The following is a 20,164-nucleotide window of genomic DNA, read 5'->3' as shown; positions in this document are numbered from 1 at the left end:
AAGAGGTAGAGTTCACAAAAAGTTTTGAGATACAGGCCATTTTAGATCCACAAGTCCTTAAATTCCAATCTGTTCATTTTGGGGAGAGGGCTTTTAAAATGTTACCCTTCTACACCTTTTTCAGGTAAAAGCTCTCATTACTGTGTCCTCATCACAACATATATGTGCCCTCCTTGTCTCTTTACACTGGGACAACGTCCCTCTTGGGCTTTTCTGTGGTGTGGACAAACAGAACAGTTGGCCATCAAAGGCTGATGATCAAGACCAGTTATTCAAAGGTTTATTTCTAGCGTTGTGGACCTGCCCACTGGAAGGCCAAAGCCCATTCTACAATGTCTTAAGAGAGAGAAGAGGAAAGAAAAGAAAAGGAAGGGATGAGAAAGGCAAGGGAGAAATTAAGGCCAAATGGGAACTATCAAATGCTGTAAATGAGGGTTAGTATTGTCAACTTGACAAGATCTAGCATCACTAAGAGACAACTCTCGTGGCACACCCGTGAGAACTATCCAGGTTAGAGTAGTCTCTGGACACAGCTGGGGAACGGTATCTGGATGGTATTTACGGAGGCGGGAAGCCCTGCCCACTGTGGACAGCACCATTTCCAGACTGGAATCCTGAATTGTTTAAATCTAGGAAGAGAGCCAGGAGGTAACCGGAGTTCATGGCATGGCTGTCTTCTGAAGATACAATGTTACAGTGTAACCACTGCCTCAAAGCCCCCTGCTGCCTTACTTCACCACGATTGACTGTAGTCTTGAACTGTGAGCCAGAATAAACGTCCCCCTTAATTTGCTTTGTCAAAGTGTTTTATCATAGCAATGAAAAAGTTGCAAATGCTTCTAGGAGTCTAGTCCTGGACTGAGGACAGCTTTTGTCTTTTCTCCTCTTTACCTATATCCTGAACAGCAGATAGGGGACCAGGGAGTACATTTACAAAGGAATTATCTTACTAAAAAGTATAAGAAATGAATCGTTTTGATTGGTTGCTTCTGTGCATGACACTTTGAGCACTACATTTATAAACAACTTTTCTAATACAAAAATGTCTTGGGGGTGTAAGTAAGTCTTACTATTCCTCTGGAAAATGATGATTCCTAAGATCCAAATGTATAGTAACTATGTATTTAAAAAAATACAAAAACAAACAACAAGAAATGGGGGGGGGGGCAGTAAGAAGGCACAGCGGACAACAGTGCTTGCTGACAACCTGAGCTCAACACCTGGTACCCACAGTGTGCTATGTAGCATGTGAACTCAGGCGTGTACACACACACACACACACACACATACACACACACACAAATAATTGTAATAAAACAATTTTTAAAAAGAAAATACTTCTGGAAATGTACCACCTGCATCTGTATGCTAATTGTGCCCCCCACATTCGACCTAATGTCCCCCTGAAGAACTGTCCATACAGTCAGTCCTCCATCAGGGTAATCTCTAAACTGGAAATGCCTTTAAATGGAAGTGTTTGCTCATTTAAAACGGAACTTGTCAAATGACACTCACACACACTAAGCACAACTTACAACACCAAATATCACTTTGCTCTAGCAGATTACAAACTTTTGAATAACTGAAAATATCCAGGGCCTGGGGATATAGTTCATCAATCATGTGCAAAGCCTCCAGTTTGATCTATAGAATCACTGGGTCTAAAGAAGCAGTTGTTGGCTGTCATATATGCTGACATCTCTTGGTTGAACAACTTGAGAACTACTTTTAAGTCTTGGTATTCCTCATCCAAAGACATTCCTCTCTTAGGTATCTATGTTATAGGTATAAATTATATATATATATATATATATATATATATATATATATATATATATATATATATATATATATATATTACACCGAGGTTGGAGAGATGGCTCAGTGGTTAAGAGCACTGACTGTTCTTCCAGAGGTCCTGAGTTCAATTCCCAGCAACCACATGGTGGCTCACAAGCATCTGTAATGGGGTCTGATGCCCTCTTCTGGTGTGTCTGAAGACAGCAATACTGTACTGAATTTTTAAAAAATAATATGTTTAGAAAATAAAATACTATGATTAATATTTTCCCATGGTATCTGTATTATAGAAAAACAACTAAACTTCTGTGTCAGTGTGCCCTGTTGTAACAGATACCTGAGAACAACTTAAGATGGGGAAATGTTTACTCACTGATGCAAAGGATTTGATGTGACTTGGTGGGGAGGCTGAGGTGAGCTGTTCAGAACATGGAGCATCGAGAAACAGATGACCATGTCTGTGCCCTCTCTTTCTCTCTCCCTCCCTCCCTCCGTCCCTCTCTCTCTCTCTCTCTGGCTTCCCGCCTCTCCTATTCCTGTCAAGCCTCCTGATGTCTTCACCTTAGTAAATCCTCTCTGAAAACTCCCTCACAAATAGTCTCCCAGGTACTTATCAATGGGATCAAGGTGACAACCATTAGCCTTTCTATAACAAACAGCTACATGAATTGTGGCCACACAGTAGGCATGGAAGGGACAGTCATCAGGAAGAACAAGATCCTTTTTTAATGCTTTATTATCTTAAGTGATGTGTGACAGTGGCTGTGATGTTTTCACAAATGTATATATTTTGATTTGCTCCTTGATAGGCTCTTATCCTCCTCTTCCTGTTGATTGTCTTCCTCTCCCCCACTGAGCCCACCTTCTACCTTTTACTTTTTTTTTTTTAAATTAATGACCCAATGACTTTCGCTGGGGTTGTTTCCTGCAGCATTTCCTAGACCTGAAGAAAGCACCCATCCCTCCATCAGTAGCCGTGACTCCCTCTTGTCTCTCCCAGTCTCACTTCCTGTCTTACCACAAGGAAAGTAAGGCCTCGTAAGCCTCTCATCTCCAGCTTCTAGTTAACTACAAAGATGGTGAGCTGCTATATTAAGTGCAGGATTGACAGAGCATGTGGTCGCAAATGCTGTATAACGTATTCAGTGCCCACAGAAGCCAAAGGGAAGTATGGGGTCCCCTGGAACTAGAGTTACGGTGTGAGGTGGCCATGTGGGTGCTGTGAACTAAGTGAGAGCTACAAGTCATCTTAACTGCTGAGCCATTTCTCCAGTCCTCTCCCCATCTAGCCCCTGTGTATCTGGGCTTTTTGAGACAGGGTGTCACCGTGTAGCTCAATGGGCTTTGACCCAGGAGCTTCCAGGCGCAGGGACAGCAGGCGCATGCCAACATGCCAGGCTCAGCGGTGATTTTTTTCTCCAAAAAATATCTGAATGCGTTCATTGCTCTACGCACAACTAGAGATTGAATTTGGGACCTTCCACACAGCAAGCAAGCGCTCTGCCTGCATGTGTTTTGTTGTCTGTGGAGGAAGTACTTCGATCGAGTCCTTGGAATCAGAACAGCTATGGTGGGGCGGGAGAGGTCAATAGTACTCGCTTGCGCGTTGCTTGCTATAAGTAATTCTAATCCCTAAATCTGCGAGTATTATCAACTAAGAGAACCTATCCTTCAAATAGAGAGTAAAAATGGCAGGGAAAAACCAAGAGCTTTTAAAATAAAATTAAGATAAAGGTATACTAACTTTTAGATTTCCTAAAATAGCCTAAAATTTTCATTTATGGGAATTTGCCATTTTAAAAAACCCAAACTGCCAATTTTTGATTGAGTTATCAATAAAATGTCTTTAAAGAATGTAACTTCCTGAACTGCTAAGAGTGTCCCTGCCCATGGGACTCCCTTTCTGCCACACATGGGAGAGCAAGCAGCCAGACCCACCTATCTGCCTGGTGACGGCCACTCCAGGGAATTCCTGCCTCTGCCCCTTTGCCCACCCTGCCCCTTTGGCTGAATTATGACTCACCCCCCTCCCAAGACCAAAATCAAGAGGTCATCTTGTTGGTGAAGTATTTCTTTTATTTTGTCAGGGAGGTATAGTAAGACATAAGAAGGTACAAGATCTTCAGAATATAGTTTGATGACCTTGGACAATGTCCCCCACCAGTGCACTCTCATGACCCCTGCCCTCTGCACAATTCCCTCTTTCCTCTTCCCATCTCATGTCCTGTTGGACCACAGGTACCACCAACTAGTTTTACGCGTCATGTATAGATACACATACACACACACACATATTCTTCATCTCCTTCAGTTCCGCTTGAATCTTCTTAGATTGGCCCATGCCGTCACTACAGGTGCAGCTCGCTCCTTCTGTTCAGCGGGGTGGTATCCATTGCAAGGATGTACCACAGCGTGTACGGAGTAAGCACTCAGACGGCCGTTCCTTTCTTTTTCTTTTACTTTTTTATTTTTGAACCTAGGGCCTCCTACATGCTAGACAAGTACCCTACCATTTATTTGCAATAAACACCGAGCTATAACGGGTCTATTTTTTAGGTAGGATATTTACAAAGCTATAGAAGTATGAAATCTAAGAACTGTCTTGAACAATCAGTCAAAACTATATACACAGTATAATATTAAAATGATCATTGTAAAATAATTTAAATATTGCTGAACAAATTCTCCTCAACGAAGTCCCTGGCCGTGACCACTACAAGCAAAGTTGCCTGGGACATGCTTTCTTTCCTCTGCTCCTTCCTCACGTTGTAGTAAGTGCAATCCTGGTGTTTTTAGAAGTCAAACGGCAACAGCTCCAGAGAGCATTTTGGGTCTAAGTTAACTTAAGGCCACTCCGTGTGGCCTTTTGTAAATGACAGCGAAACTGCAGAGCTCAAGCTGAGGTCCCTCTTCTCGGGGCTCCACAGGCCGGATCAGACTGGCCCACCCCGGCGTGAAGCCCACCCCGGATCTGCAGAGCATCTCCTCAGGAAGTCCTGCCTGGTTTCCTTCGGCATTCCGTGCAGCAGTGACGACTCTCCTGCCCACGGCTGCAGGCATACTTTTGACTTTAGAATATTTCCAGGTAGGGGAGGAGGTGCCCGCACCATTACCCAGCACCTCTTTGAGGCTAAAACAATCTCGTGGCAGGTGTTCCAGTGGCTTCAGCCACTCACCCTTATCACTCCAAGGGGACCCATGAGATCTACTCTGCACACCTGGGCTCCACGCCTCCGCGCCCGGCACTGTTCTCAAGGCTTTAAGAAAGCTTTCCTTCTAGAGAGGTAAGATACGACGCTTTCCATACTCGGAGAAAGATGTAGGCAGCGCAGAGGGCCATTCTTGAATGGGGAGGGCATACGAGGCTGTTTTTGTTCTGTGTCCTTCCCCCCTGTAAACGAAATATCCGTACAGTTCATTGCAGACAGGCCCCTCGCCCTGCTTAACTCTCAGCCCCTTTGCGATACATGCGGTGCTGGCATTAACCTCAGGAAACCGCACCAAGCAGGCCGCTGGTGCCTGCGATGAAAAATGTTCCGTGCTTCTTGGACTGTTACATGTAATCGGAGGTACTAAGTGCTTACGGTAGGTCAGACTGTCACGACATTTCTGTGCCATGGAAAACACTCCACTACTAACAGACACACGTGCTCTGCCCCCCAGCATCAATTCTTTTTGCACATTAGCTGGCAAGTGGCGAGACCAAGGTCAGACCTAGATCTACACCGTCATCATCAAGTGCTCTTACAAAACGATGACGTAATACTACAACACTCTCGCTTTTTACAAACAGCCAGTTTTGATAACTTCTCTAAAATGTTTGTCAAATATGGAGATGAAGAGTTAAGTCTCCATGGGGAAGCCATCATCTGTGTGAGGAGACTTCCTAGTGCACTCTTAGTTCAAAGCGGGCTATCCTGTCCTCATCATTTTAAGATGGAGCTACATTGGGGGCATCAAGGGTCCTCACTTGGGACCTCAGGGTACTGCAGAAAGGTGTCCTCTTAGGCTGGCTTGTTGGGAGCACAAATCTCCCACACACTTCCAGGAAAACTAGGCACACTACACTGCCAGCCTGCAGACCTGTAGCATCTGTTGGATCATATCAAGCGTCTAAAACTGGAGCTAGAGGTGGGCTCATAATGTAAATGACCCTTACAGCTGGAGACTCCTCCAAGGACAACCAGGACCAGATATCTAATTGTCTAAATGACCCTAACATTATCTATTACACTGGGATGCTCTTTTCCAGACTATGCTATGTTTAAATATACTAGCAATAAACCACCTGGCATCAGACTCCTTGAAGTTTGACCCAGGCTAACCCGAGCCAATCGAAGCCAAACTTTCATTCTCATCTCTTCGAGGCCCATCGCCCCACCTGCCTACCCCTGCAGGGACCTTCCTTCACTGACTATCTATGGTGGCTCACATACACAGCTGTGTGGTGCTGACTAGCATACCAACATGAGGCCTCTCTGTCACAGCTGACTTTCTTCAGAGCAAGCATCCACAGAGAACCAGGTGGAAGCTTCCAAGACATGGCACACTCTTCTACCTAGCTGTGCCAGTGACAGCATTCACAGCTTTCCTGTCACTCAGAGGGCATGCACTGCCCACGGGCTGACAAGAGGACTGGGAAGGTCACACTGTCATGGGGAAAGCAGGGTGAAAGACAGGACAGGGATATCTTGAAAAATGCACTTTGCCAAGCTATACCGTTAAACTGCTACACGCGGGGGACGTCATGGGAGTCAGAATCATCCTTCTTCAGTAAGTGTCAGAACACAGGTGGGGTTACCAGGAAAACTAAACTGGCAGATTCATCTTCAAGTTTGTTTTATTTGATAGATTGCAGGATTAAAGGCTGCATTTTAGAACCCCTTAGCAGCAAACACATAATTCTGCAGCCACACAGAACCAAGTGAAAATCACCAGAGAGTTTTGCTTAATATACCCATCCAAGAGGCTCTAGGAACCCTCAAATGAATGAGTACCGTAAAAATTTACTCTACCTGATTGAAGACCCCTTTAAAAGTCTCTCATAAAAACGACCATCCCAATGGTCTGTGCCACACGGGCATCGTGCCAACCATACCTGGCTTTGCGAATGTGCAGCTGAGGATAGTGGCTGTGCCTGTGGCATATGTACACAGTAAAGTCCTCATTATAGTTCAGACTTGGAATGTTCCCCACTTGGTCAAACACCGTTACCAGAGCTGCGCCTACGTCACAGGAAGAAAGAGACATGTCCTTGTTTAATCGAGGGATAACTTTTGGGTTTCAGAACAAAATGTGGTCCCCGATTCCACGTGGATCCTTACTGGTCACACTCAAGTATACACGTGAGATGCTTGAAGTCTGGTGACCAATGTTTTTCCCCCGTTCCCAAGCTTGCTGCTTTAAGCTTAAGTTCCCTGTCAGCCACCGGGGACCCCGGACCTCTGAGGACCTTACCTAGGCTCACATACGTCGGCACTATAAGGAATATGAAGTACAGTTCTGGCACTGCCTTGAACACAGTCCTGGGGAGGAAAGACAGGTAGGACAGTGTTAATGACAAGGCAGTCACGGTCCCTGCCCCTGAGGAAATGAGGTGTCTGGAAGGTCACATGGGCTCAGTTCCTCCCTGCCTGCCAAGGCCAGAGCATCGCCCAGGCCACTTTCTTCCCCCTCTCCTTTTCCCCGTCAGTCAGTTTCAAAGAGCTCCTTTCCTGTCTGTCTGGTGGAGGCTGCGGGAATTAAAGGGCATGATGTCCGAGCGGCACACCAGATTTCTGCTGACATTAACCTTTGACCTGGCATCTGGATGGTCTGGTGTGACATTACATAGTGCCTTGAAAGCGGAGTCCCCCATCCCCACCCGGAGGTCTGTGCAGGCTGTCAGAGATGCTTCCCCATGACTACACGGCTCCGCTCTTCAACCTTCCACACACCCTATTATTCAGGACATCGTGGCCATACGAGTTTCTAGAGAGGGCCGAGGAAATCTGATTTTGAAAACATGTAAGTTGGTGAGGCTTGACTCCTTCCTGACCACCCCCATCCATTTCTTTAAACTACTGTACTACCTGCTGGCCTCAGAGGGTAGCAGTGTAAAAACAAGGGCTTGAAAGAGAACAAAGAATTTGATTACTTTCTTTACTGCTGCTATTAAAGTAAGAGGATTAATATTATGATAAACTACCAGCAAATTAAATGCCCCGTGTCATTCGAAAAGAATTCCACAGGGCATCTTTTATGATCACTCTCCACAAGGTGCCCTCCACTCACCGGATGATCTCCTTGAGGCAGCCCGTGGCATACTCGTCCACAGCCACAAAGAAGTGCATAAACAGCGTGTTCAGAGGCTTCAGGAGTAAAATAAGACAGGCGTAAAAGGCTGGACCTAGACAGATCAGGGCTCAGAGCAGTCTCAAGGGCAGGGCTGGACAGCACATGTGGGTGACAGCTTACAGGAAATAACAAGACACCCAGATAGCAGTCTGAGCCCCTCGACACCTCACTCACTGCCTTGGGTCTGACTAGGTCAGAATCATTTAAGGAAATGGGGACCATGAGTCTAGAGTACCCAGCCCTTGCTCCTGCCCTCACGGATGAATTGTGGGTAGGGGGAGAGAGAGCCTGCAGCGGAGTGAAATCGATTATGGACTCCAGAGTCCTGCCTTTGGGAGTGTCTATGCCAAGTGGAAAACAATCGCCCTTTCCCTGAGGCTACTGGCCCAGCAGCTGCTGCTCTATTCATGAGACACTGGGGAGAGATTCTCCTATGAAATTGGAGGTTGGAAGGCAGATGCCGCTTTAGGAATCCAAAGGCTTGTTACTGTTACTGTTGTTGTTGTTGTTGTTGTTCAACATTCCCAGAGTCCAAATCAAATTATTACTCCCGAGACCCAGAGAACCTGGGAGTTAAAAACTCAGAGAAGCAAGGCTCTCACGTGGCTTTCGGCAGCCGAGCTCCGGAAGAGCTCTATCCTTCTAATGTTTGGAGCTTGGCTGACCTAAACAATAATGGTACTCCCACAGAGCCACCTCCCAGACCCTGTGTCCATGGGCATGCTAGAACTGGCCTGGTGTAGCCGACTGCTGAGAGTAATGCTGACATTTGCCCTGGGAAAGCGGAGACTCTGTTTCCCTATTTCCTAGGAAAGCTGCCCCTCCCCCTGTCAGTTTCAGATATTGGTTCCTGGACCTCTGCAGACCCCAAAATTGATGGCTGCTCGACTCTGGTCCCTCTTTCAAAGGGTGTGGTGTCTGTGCACAGCTAGCATAGGTCTGTGATGTACATCTCTTCTCATGCTTAGGTGTGGCTCCAGGGGTGTTCTACTGTGTTATTCGGAAATAACCAGAAGCTTTGCATGTGCTTACTTCATGTACAATTTAAACAACAACAACAACACTTCCCATCACTAGGCAGTTGAATCCATGGGTATGAAACCTGAAGAGGAGAAGAACTGACTGTGGTTTTCTAGGTAGCCTTGGGTTACCAACTTCATAGCTATGAACTCAGAAGCACTCAGCAGGAATTGGCTGGAGAAGAATTGTGAGTTTGACCTGTGACCTTGAAAATTCCCCAAAAGCACACAGCATAAACTCCAAATCCAGAGAACAACATACAATAAGGTTCCAAGTACTCCCTATATGTTAATCCTTTAGCCTCGTAACCTTTCTGAGCATCTGCTTAACAGGCTGGCCTTGCAGTATACGGCTTACCGCTTGCTTGGTTTATCTAGAAAATTCAGGATTTGCTCTTTAAGACAGACAAACAGACAAACAAACAAAAAACCATTACTTCAGTTGCAAATGCTAAAGGGGCCGACAATACACTGAGGCTTTAATTAAGGCTCAATCGTGGCTGCTCAGCAGCAAAGTAGTGTCACATGTGCAAACCAAAGGATATTTCCACGTTTTCGGGCAGATACGTTGGAAAAGAAGAGTTGGGGCTGGGGAGACGGCTCTGTGGGTAAAAGTGCTTGCTGTGCAAGTGTGAAGATCTGAGTTCAAATCCCCAACATGCACACAGAAAAGACAGCCATGTCTAGAATCCTGACATTCCTACATGAACATAGGAGGAGGAGAAGGCAGATGCCTGTGAGCTTGAGGCCCAGCTGCCTTGACACGGGCAGCAAAACAATGACAACTGACACCCAGGGCTGCCCTGACCTCCACAGACATGTCACATTATATACTCAGCAGCATTTACACATATGACCGTGCATATACATACACATCCTACTCATAAGCACACATATACCCAAGATTAAGGATGAGCAGGCATGTTGGTTTTAAATGTTTCATTTAACCTAATATGTTCACTATATAATTGACACATAATATGCAAATTATTGTATTTGATTGCTTATTTGCTTTGATACAGGGTCTTGTGACAGAGACCTGGCTGGCCACTTACTGCATAACAGTAACTTAAACTCACAGCAACCCTCCTGACTCAATCTTTCAATTATTGTGATTACAGGCATGTGCGACCATACCTGGATATTTAATATTTAAAAAGTCACTAATGGCATACTTCACACATTTTTTTCTACTGATTGTTTCAAATATTTACAGCACTTCCCAGTTCAGACTAGCTAACTTCAAATCCACAATGGCCTCCTAAAATCAAAGGCACCACACTCTACCACGGCATTTTAAATGTTATAGAACATGACTAAGCCTGGAGCTCTCTTGTCATTTCAAAGGGGACTGCCTGCCTAGGTGACAGGGACCTTCCTAGGGTATCACAGACATCACACAAGGACACAGAAACATCAGAGGGACGTACATATCTGACATACAAGCCCCTTGCTTGCAGCTCTTGTTAATTTAAAAGCATGAGGTAGGCCATGGGGGCAGCTGGCTGATGGGGCCACCAGGTACCCCTCCTGTATCTCTGGCCTCCTGGGCTCCAGCATCCTATGGCTTTTTCTTTAATTGCTGGGATGCTTTCTGCTCCAGTGTTGGGTTTCTCGACCCAGACACTGAGTGACCCGGGTCTGAAGCCAGTCCCCCCCATCCACAGTAGGATTGTTCTAACAAGCCCGCTGTGGGCTCTCTTACCGTGCACGGGATCTCTTTGTCAAGTTCCCTGAACACTGAGATCCAGTCGTCCTGCTTGGCAACATTCCAGTTGGGATAGTCCAAGAAGACGGAGTGGGCCATGATCTCCTCCTTGTCATTGCAGACGGTGACAGCGAGGTTTGCCTTTTCTCTGTGAAAATGCACACATGAACAGAGACAACCAAAAGTGAGGTGAAGGCAGGCCATCTCCTTCTTCCTCCAGAGTACACCTGCTGCCCATTACACCCTGGCCGGGGTGGGGGTGGGGATGTGGGGGAAGGATACAATGTTGCTCAAGGTTGGGTGTGCTTGTTCAAGGTATATGATGTCATCAGGTTGTTGTTTAAAATTATGTTTCTTCAGAAGTGTTGTGTTTGTCATAGTAAATATCTGAAAGCCTTCCGTGGCTCACGGGGCAGACATCTTTCCATTACACACTTTTCTCCTAACACAGTTACGGTGGCCAGTGGTCCTTTGCTGAGACGGGGGTGATACTCAGGATAGTAAGACTTTATTCCAAAAAACCAGTAAAGGCGTGGGCAAACTGGGATGAGCAGGTGTCCTGTGCACAGTGGCAAAGCTGTGTTCACGTCCAGCTTTACTACCATTCTTATGTAGCTTCTTAAAGCCCAGAGCCCATGTTCTAAACCAGAGTCACACAGTGCCTAAGCATCTATGGTCACCAATTCCCTTTCTATTGCTGTGATAAATATCAGGACCAAAAGCAACTCAGGGAGAAAAGGTTTATGTTTTATGTGATGGTTTGTATCTGTTCACCTCAGGGAGTGGCACGATTAGAAGGTATGGCCCTGTTGGAGTAGGTGTGTCACTGTGGGTATAAGCTATAAGACCCTCATCCTAGCTTCCTGGAAGTCAGTATTCTGCTAGCAGCCTTCAGATGAAAATGCAGAACTCTCAGCTCCTCTTGCACCGTGACTGTCTTGGATACTGCCAAGCTCCTGCCTTGCTGTTAATGGACTGAACCTCTGAACCTGTAAGCCAACCCCAATTAAATGTCCTTTATAAGACTTGCATTGGTCACAGTGTCTGTTCACAGCAGTAAAACCCTGAGACAGTTTATTTCATCTGATACTACCATCACTAAGGAAAGTCGGGGCAGGAGCTCAAGGGATGAACTTATCGGAGAAACCACCGAGGAATGCTGCTTACTGGCATGCTCCTCAGCTCGTGTTCGGCACACATGTACGCCAAGGATACACCCTTCTCTCTTCCCCACGCCCTGCCCTCAGGATCGAACTTTTGAACCTAGGGATTGACCAGTGCTGGGACTAAGTACTCTACCGTCATGCTATTATCTCTAACTCCTCAGCTAACTTCCTTTAGTTTAGGGTTTATTTTTAAGTTTATTTATTTAGTTTATTTATTTACTTGTTTATTTTAAATAATGTGTGTGAGTATAGAAACCCAGAGGTGTTGGATATCCCAGAGATGGCTGGGAACTGAACCTGGGTCCTCTGGAAGAGCAACAAGTGCCCTTAAGTGATCAACAGTCTGTCCAGACCCACACTACCTTACTCATCCCAGGCACCAATCAGTGCGGTGTACCCTCCTCTATCAGTTGGAACTCAAGAAAATGCTCCCAGACGTTCCCCCGGGGCCAAGACGATGGAGCCGGTTTCTGAACCAAGGGTTCTTCTTCCCAGATGCGTCAACCTGACAAACAAGACCTGCCATCACATGCAACATCAGCTGGTAGAGATGCAGAAACGGAGAGCCAGAGGGGTTAGCTAAGGTTTCCTGGCACCTTCATCAGTGTGAGAAGTGGTGCCTTCTAGCACCTATGACGGTGGACTGTCCCAAGGAACTGTCTCAACATTATACCTACCAGCCAGCCTTGTGGCACTCCAACGTGGCACACAGCTTATCACAGGAAGGATATTTGCATATGAATTGACAGGGAATTTTCACTTGCTTAGCAGAATGAAATTAAGCATCAGTTTAAAGACTACTTGAAAGTCAGCTGCCTGGAGTTACTGTGCCTTGCAACCACCACTCAGTTTCCAGAGGATCTAGTGCCCTCCTCTGACATCCAAGGGGACCAGGCAGGCCTGTGGTGCACACACAGACACACATAAAATAAATAGATCTTAAAAGAAAAAAATAAACACACGTGTGGAGTCCATACTGTGTGTAGCCCTAGTTTTATTAAACTGTTCATCAAGCAACAGTCTGTCTGTCTGTCTCTGCTTCTCTGTCTCTCTCTCTCTGTGTATTTCTTTGTCTGTCTCTCTCTCTCTGGGCTTTCTTCCTCTCTTTCCTCTCTGCTCTCTCTCTCTCTCTCTCTCCCTCTCTCTGTCTCTGTCTGGGCTTTTTTGCCCCAGGCCATAACCTATATGAGAGCCATCCCTCTACTTCTGTATGGAAAAAAAAACCCATCACACAAAACCCAGCACACAGGTATGACCGTCACAGCAGTGGTGGGAAGAAAGAGGTGGGGAAAAACTGAGAACAGGGAACTGCCATTGCCCTGGGGGAGCAAGGGACAATGTGTTCCTGGAATCTCAATTTTAACTTGAAATGCACTTATCCATGGGAACCTTAGGGTGGTGCTTGGGTTCTATAGCACAATTAACACGGTACCGTCCTGCACAGACATTATGGATTAAATAAGCTTTTGTGGGTTGGCCTGGGAAGCCAGCCAGGAACAACTTTGTTTCAATGGGGAAAATGCACTATAATTTCCAAATAGCTGCCATAATAACAGGAGACCTCTGTAGCATTATCCTTTTGTGTACAATAATTTCCATTTGTTACTGCTCCTTAGTCATTGTGTCCTTCTAGGGACAGATAAAAACCATTCTGGGATCAAAAGTGGGGGTAAGGAGGACAGATAAAACCCATTCTGAGATGGGGTGGGGGGGTGAGAGGACAACAGCAGAAAGAGAAGTCATGCTTTTTAAAGATGGGATTTAAACTGTTCTTTGTAATAATTCGAATACAGACTATTGGGACCTTCCATACATGTACATAACATGTCTGTGTCTATACGTGATAGATGCACACGGTATGTGCTCCACACAAATGTCATTAAAAGCTCAGATACTGAATTCCTGGCAATGGAAACCAGAACTTTTTTCTCTGGAGTAACAAATGTCTCATTTGTTCCACTGGTTTCAGGAACTTCCCAAAGGCGGGCAAAACTTATTTCAAGAGTACTTGGTGAGGATCCTTTCTGCTTTGTTTAGATGAATGAGTGAGAGGCCTCGGTTTCAGTGAATTCATCACACACAGATGGGAGGCTGCTGGCAAAGCTCAGTCCTGGCCACTGGGTGATGCCTGCTCTCAGCATGGGAGCTTCCGTTCCTGCCCTGACTCATCAGCCTTGCCTGGTCTGCTCATTTTTATCCTAAACAGTTTTGCTCACTTCTTTGTGAATGAGGGGGAAAAAACTAAACCGATGAGAAAAGAAATCGTTGTTTTGAGAAATGTCTCAAAAAAGGAATCGGCCATTAAGCCTTGAGGTCAGCCTGGCAAAGAGCCAGGAATTCGCCTGCAGAATGAAAGAGGGGTGGGTTTGGGAGCAGATGTTCTTGCTGCTGCAGGAAATGAAAATGTAAATTTACCTTTCCTCCTGAAGTATGCTGGCTTCTAAGGCTGGTCACAACCTTCATAAGATTCACATTTGATCACAATCGTTTCCGGCCTTGAACTCCACAACACTTCTGTCTCAGTCTCCCAAGCACTGGGACTGATCACAGGCACTGTGCCACCTTGTCTGACTTACAGATTTGCAGTCTCACTACACCTTTCCACATGGCATACCTGTACTTCCCTATCTACCAACTGGAGAATTAAAAATTACCCTCAAAATCATGCCAAGACCCAGCTCACCCTCAGGACTAACTGGCTGCTGAATGTCCAGCCTTCATGGAATTAGCACATCACTTAATTAGCACAGGGTTTGAGAAAATAGGTTTGTTTCCACCTATTTCCAAAGAAGAAAAAGACCTGTAGGTGGGCCGCACTTGTAAGATACACAGCCTCTATGTCTGAATGCACCATTAATGAACCTTCCTTTGAAGACCAAGGCAGAGGCAGGCGTATTCTCTCTGCCCAACCTGCTCCAGCCAGATTGAGTGACTTTGCAGATATAGGAAGGGAGAAGAGTAAAGAGGGACCTAAGTTCAGATGGGAGGATGGAGTCTTTGGAGTGGCTGTGGTGGAAGGAGATGAAGACAGGCAAAGGCTACACAAGGCTAATGTATCTGCTTATAGCAGCATTCCCCAGGGAAGGCAGATACTTAGTTGCAGGTCTGTCAGCAATGTTAGGTGCTAACCACACTGGAGTCACAAATTCATCCAAAACTAATTTGAAACTTTTTAAGATGGGAAGTTGCTATGGACACCTATTATTGTCTTATCTATACTGGTTTTAGAAAATGGTTACAGCGCCACTTATAAAATGGTGCTGCCTTTCTCTGAAGCCCTTTCTGCCTTGTCTTCATTAAGCTTTCATACACATAGCCCCTCCCCTCTCTTCCTCTCTCGCTCTCACCCTACCTCCCCACCTTAGGATAGAGTCTTTCTACATAGTCTTAGCTGCCCTGGAACTGACAATGGAGACCAAGCTGACCTCAAACTCACAGAGATCCTCCTGACTCTGCCTCCCAAGTACTGGGATTAAAAGTTTGCACCATCACAACCCAACACACATGGGCCTCTATAGGATTCAGATTGGCCAATCAAAGTCTGACAATATCTTGGCCATTCCTATACTCTTTCAAGAGCTGCACCTAGAAACCTTTATTGGAACATGTCTCTCTATAGAGTTTCCTTCTTCCAGATTTGTGTGGGTCTTTTGCTTTCCCGAGTGAGTTTAGGTTTGTGTTATAAAGTTCAACAAACAATCTTGGGGGAGACTGGGGAAATGGTTGGCTTTGCCCATTTGTGATTTTTAAATCTTTGTATCCAAAGGGCAGTAACTCCCTTGATTTATATAACTTTTCCTTAATAGCTTTGAGAAATTGACAGTATCTCCCATGAACACAGGAGTGATCCTGTCAATTTAGACTTGATACTTTTTATTCTTTGGCATAAGTGTAAATGGCTAACATTTCCAATCTGTGGTTAGTTCTGAAAATGCAGTTTAATTTAATGACTTGGCAGTTGGAAACTTCAAACTTCAATTTGAAGTCTAATGATTATTTTTACATATTCCTTCTGATGATCTACATAATAAATAAATCATCCCAGGCTCAAGAAACACCACGGGAGAGGGAGTGGGGAGAATACGAGGGATGGAAAGATGGCTCAGCAGTTAACACCATCCCTGCTCTTAAAGAGGACCAAAGTTCAATTCCCAGCACCCACATGGCAACTCACAACCATCTATGATTTCAGGCCAAATACTCACACAGAAAATCAAAAAACCTTTTGATGTGAGGAGGATGGGGAGAGGTTCTCTGAAATACTGTCTTTGGCCAGGACAAGGCCATTGTACTGATGAGCTCACTGTGGGGATGATTAACAAGGCCAAGTGAACCTGACATTAACATTCCAGGAGGCAGGACAAATGACATTCCATAGATTAAAAATGGAAAGGGCAGGGGACACAAAGATGGGAAGAGATGTTCTATAGATGTCCATAATTACCAACGGATAAATAATTAAACAAAACAAAGAATAAATCATTTGCCAATAAGTAATCTATTTTGTTTTTTCAGCCATCAACATATACCATTTTGTTTTAGTCCAGTTTTGCTGTTTTAAGAAAGGGTCTTCCTATGTAGCCCAGGCTGGCCTTCAACTCATAATTCTCCTGCCTTAGTCTCCTGAGAGCTGGGATCACAGATGTACACCATAATACTGCATGTTTCATTTCTTACTACAGTAGTTAAGAAATTCAATTCAATGTCAAATAAGAGACATGGTGACAGATAACTCTGCATTGTTTATTAGAGTAAAAGAAATTCATTTAATATCATCATGACATTAAATGGTTTTATATCTTCAGCATGTTAAGAGAGTTCTTACATTGAGTTATAACTAAGAATAACTTAGATTTTATTAGATATTGTTATATTAAATATATTTATGTTAAATAAATATAAATATATCAGATGGTGAGATAAGTTTTACTTTATCTTCCTTTAATCTATCAACAGACCAAATTAATAGTTCCCATAGGCTGGCTGTTTCACTTCCTCTAGGGCCACATACCTTCTCCCTTGTGATACACCCTCTCTGAGTAGTTTCCTGGAGATGCTTCCCCAGCAGAACTACACTTTTTCCTATTCTAGTGACTTTTTTTCCCTATAGGAAATTTGGGATGATACCATTAAAAGTATGTAAAGCCAGACGTGTTGTTGTCCACAGCACTCTGTGCGTTCAAAGCCAGCCTGATCTACACAGTGAGACAGATGATGTCTAAAAAAAGAAAATAACAGGGGCCTGGGGAGGTTGCTCAGTGGTTAGAGCACTGACTGCTCTTCCAGAGGTGCTGAGTTCAGTTCCCAGCACCCACATGGTGGCTCACAACCATCTGTAATGGGATCTGATGCCCTCTTCTGCTGTGTCTGAAGAGAGCAACACATAAAAGGGGGGATGATTCCACATTTTTGGAAGAGCTCATGGGTGGCAAATCTCTTTTCCCCAGTACTAACTATTACTTTACATCTTTGTATGCTTTCATATTTTTGCTTTGTGTTTTCGGCAACATGACCATCTTAACCTTTGCACTAAAGACTTCTGTCCATACACGTGTGTTCTGAGTATGCGTGTGTGTGAGCATTTCCTCTCGTCTCACGTGATTCTAGTACATCCTGCACTGTATGTCTTTGTCTTCTCTTGTCCTTGTTGTGTGAATAAACAAGGTCCCCTGGGGCACTTGTTCCCAACACTCACTGCTAGCTGGTAGTACTACTGTTCTGGGAGGCTGGAACTCGAGACATCTGGCTTCGCTAGCAGAAATGGGATGCCTCGGTTCTATCTGCCTGTGGCTCTGGCCCTGCTGAGAGGTGAATAAGCCGTGGTAGAAGCTTCCACCCCATGGCCTTTCCGCCATGACGGACACCCGTACCCTCTAGAACTGTGAACTCAGTCACACCTCCCTTCTCTCATGACACTTCTGCCTCATATTTTGTCAGAGAGACAAGGAAAGTAACTAGCGCGCTTCCCCTCTTATGGTCCTGGAGCGTGAATTCTGCTCCATTTTCTCCTCTGCAGATCCTACACATTCCAATCTCTAGGCCTATTGTTTGCATGATGACTGTAACCAAATGAAAGAATTATATACATTTTGAATAAGACATTTACCTTTTGCATGTGTAACAAACCAGTGCAAAAAGAAACTTACAGACTTAAGGTGACGACTTATGACTGGTCTGTGGTTCTGAGAGTTTGTGACCAGAGTCAAATGTGGCTGAGGCTAGAAACTGAAGAGTGAGTGACTGAAATGACTGACACACATGATGGCAGAAGATGTTGGCTATGGCTGAGCTGAGCCGGTTACGAACACTCTTATAGCTGTGGGATTTAAACATAGATCAGCACAGCATCTGTATTCTGAGAGGGAGAATTACTAGAGACTTAGGAAAAGTTACAGGATTCTGTGTGCCTTGGAAGCCACAAAGCCTCACTTTCTCAGCTTTCTATGGGTCACCCAGAACCACGCCTGACTCCATGTGCAAAGGCACAACACAGAGGCATGAGCGTGTGTATCATAGAGGTGAGGTACAGCCTTCTGAGATATAAGGCTATGTAATATTTTCAAGAAATACAAAGGCCTGATTGTAAGATTTTATTCCTGGGCCCATAGAGAGTTTTGATTGATAGATAGATAGATGGGCGGATTGATGGATGAATGGATGGATGGGCGGGTAAATGGATGGATAAATGGATGGATGGGTGGGTGGGTGGGTGGATGGATGGATGGATGGATGGGCAGATGAATGGATGGATGGGCGGGTGGATGGATGGATGGGCAGGTGGATGGATGGATGGATGGGCAGATGGATGGGTGGGTGGATGGATGGGCGGATGGATGGATGGATGAATAGACACACAGATGTGTTGATATAAGTGGGCTATATATACACATACACAGGCTGAACAAGATCTTCGAAGAAAAACATTTGTTCACATTTTTAGGTTTAGAAAAAACACCCTAACAGTGGTGGTTAAGAGCAAACCTGGGCTCAGACACTTCTGTACAAGCCTCCCATCCTCATTTGTAAGATGGAAACAATAGCAGGTACCTCAGAGAACAGCCGGAGTAACTCAGTAACATAACCCTGGAAGGCACGGAGCCTGGTGTGCAGGAACTTCTCAATACATGGGCGTGTTAATAATGTAACCCCAGCTGACTGTTCTCGTGAGTGGGGCAGCTGGGATTTCAAGTTCAAGTTTGCTTTACTCTAACCCATGAGAAGTCTTCAATTTGCACACCGTTAGAGAACACGGAGGTTGGTTGTCACCTAGATTTTCTTGCTAGGCATTTGTCACTGCAGAGATCGCATGTAGGACAAGAGACTAAGGGACTGAGATCCCTCTTTTGGTGCATGATGAAGTGTTTAAAAGGTGGTAGTGGTCGTTTTCTTACTGGGAACTGAGTCCAGGACCTTGTGTGTGCTGGGCTAAAGCTCTGTCTCTAAGCTGCATTTCCCCAGCCCTGTAATAAAACATGACAAGCTTTCTTGAACTTCCTTAGCTGTGTACTTACAGCAGATAGATGATGTTGAGCCTCCCAAACAGCTTCTGAGTAAACTTTCTAATGAGGCTTTTGATACAGAAGATATCCTGTGATTCTGTTCTTCGGCAATGCACCACCTCAACCTTCCCTCTGGGAGAAGTGAGGATGGACATTTTCCTCTCCTGGGCTCAAGAGAGAGAGAGACGTCCATTATTGATCTCAGATGACAGGCTAGTGCAATTACAACACATACAACACTGGACAGTTACTTAATTTCCCGTGCTTAGAGTGAACCTGTGTAGGAGAACTCAGGACCCACATTTTCTCAGGTGGACAGCTATAACGACTCTCATTTCGAACCTGTGAAAATGCTGCTCTCCTCGAAAATGAACTGAGAGCTGGCCCCTCTAGAACTTTCTACAGGCATTTTAAGACTGCTTTGAAAGGGATTATTGGTGGACTTAGCCCACCGTGGCAGCAATACAACTATGTTATAAGGAAAATATTGACACAGATGCCCACATTCCAAATAAGGGTTTGCCCTTTTGGAAACTGGAACCCGAAAAGATAGCAATATTAAGAGATTTTATGAGGCAAAATAAAGTTTAAACAAGGAAGCATATGTTTTAAACAGTTTTCCCCAGGGGGGGTCAC

At 45.0% G+C, this 20,164-nt stretch overlaps 1 protein-coding gene across 1 annotated transcript in view; it reads right to left on the bottom strand.

The window, feature by feature from the left end:
- The window catches only part of CFAP61 (cilia and flagella associated protein 61), a gene marked incomplete at both ends in the record, with an annotated part of 250,940 nt that extends 231,257 nt beyond the window's left edge, over positions 1-19,683 (bottom strand). The window contains 5 exons of the mRNA XM_080930962.1: positions 6,899-7,025; positions 7,258-7,325; positions 8,074-8,150; positions 10,861-11,011; positions 19,541-19,683. Of these exons, the coding sequence (XP_080787088.1) occupies positions 6,899-7,025; positions 7,258-7,325; positions 8,074-8,150; positions 10,861-11,011; positions 19,541-19,683 (566 nt within the window). The remainder of the gene's footprint in view (positions 1-6,898; positions 7,026-7,257; positions 7,326-8,073; positions 8,151-10,860; positions 11,012-19,540) is intronic.
- Positions 19,684-20,164: the final 481 nt, after the last annotated feature.

The sequence above is a fragment of the Micromys minutus genome (assembly GCF_963924665.1).
Source record: "Micromys minutus genome assembly, chromosome: 17".
NCBI lineage: Eukaryota > Metazoa > Chordata > Mammalia > Rodentia > Muridae > Micromys > Micromys minutus.
Note: the sequence above shows the minus strand (reverse complement) of the source record. Positions and strands in the feature narration are given on the sequence as shown.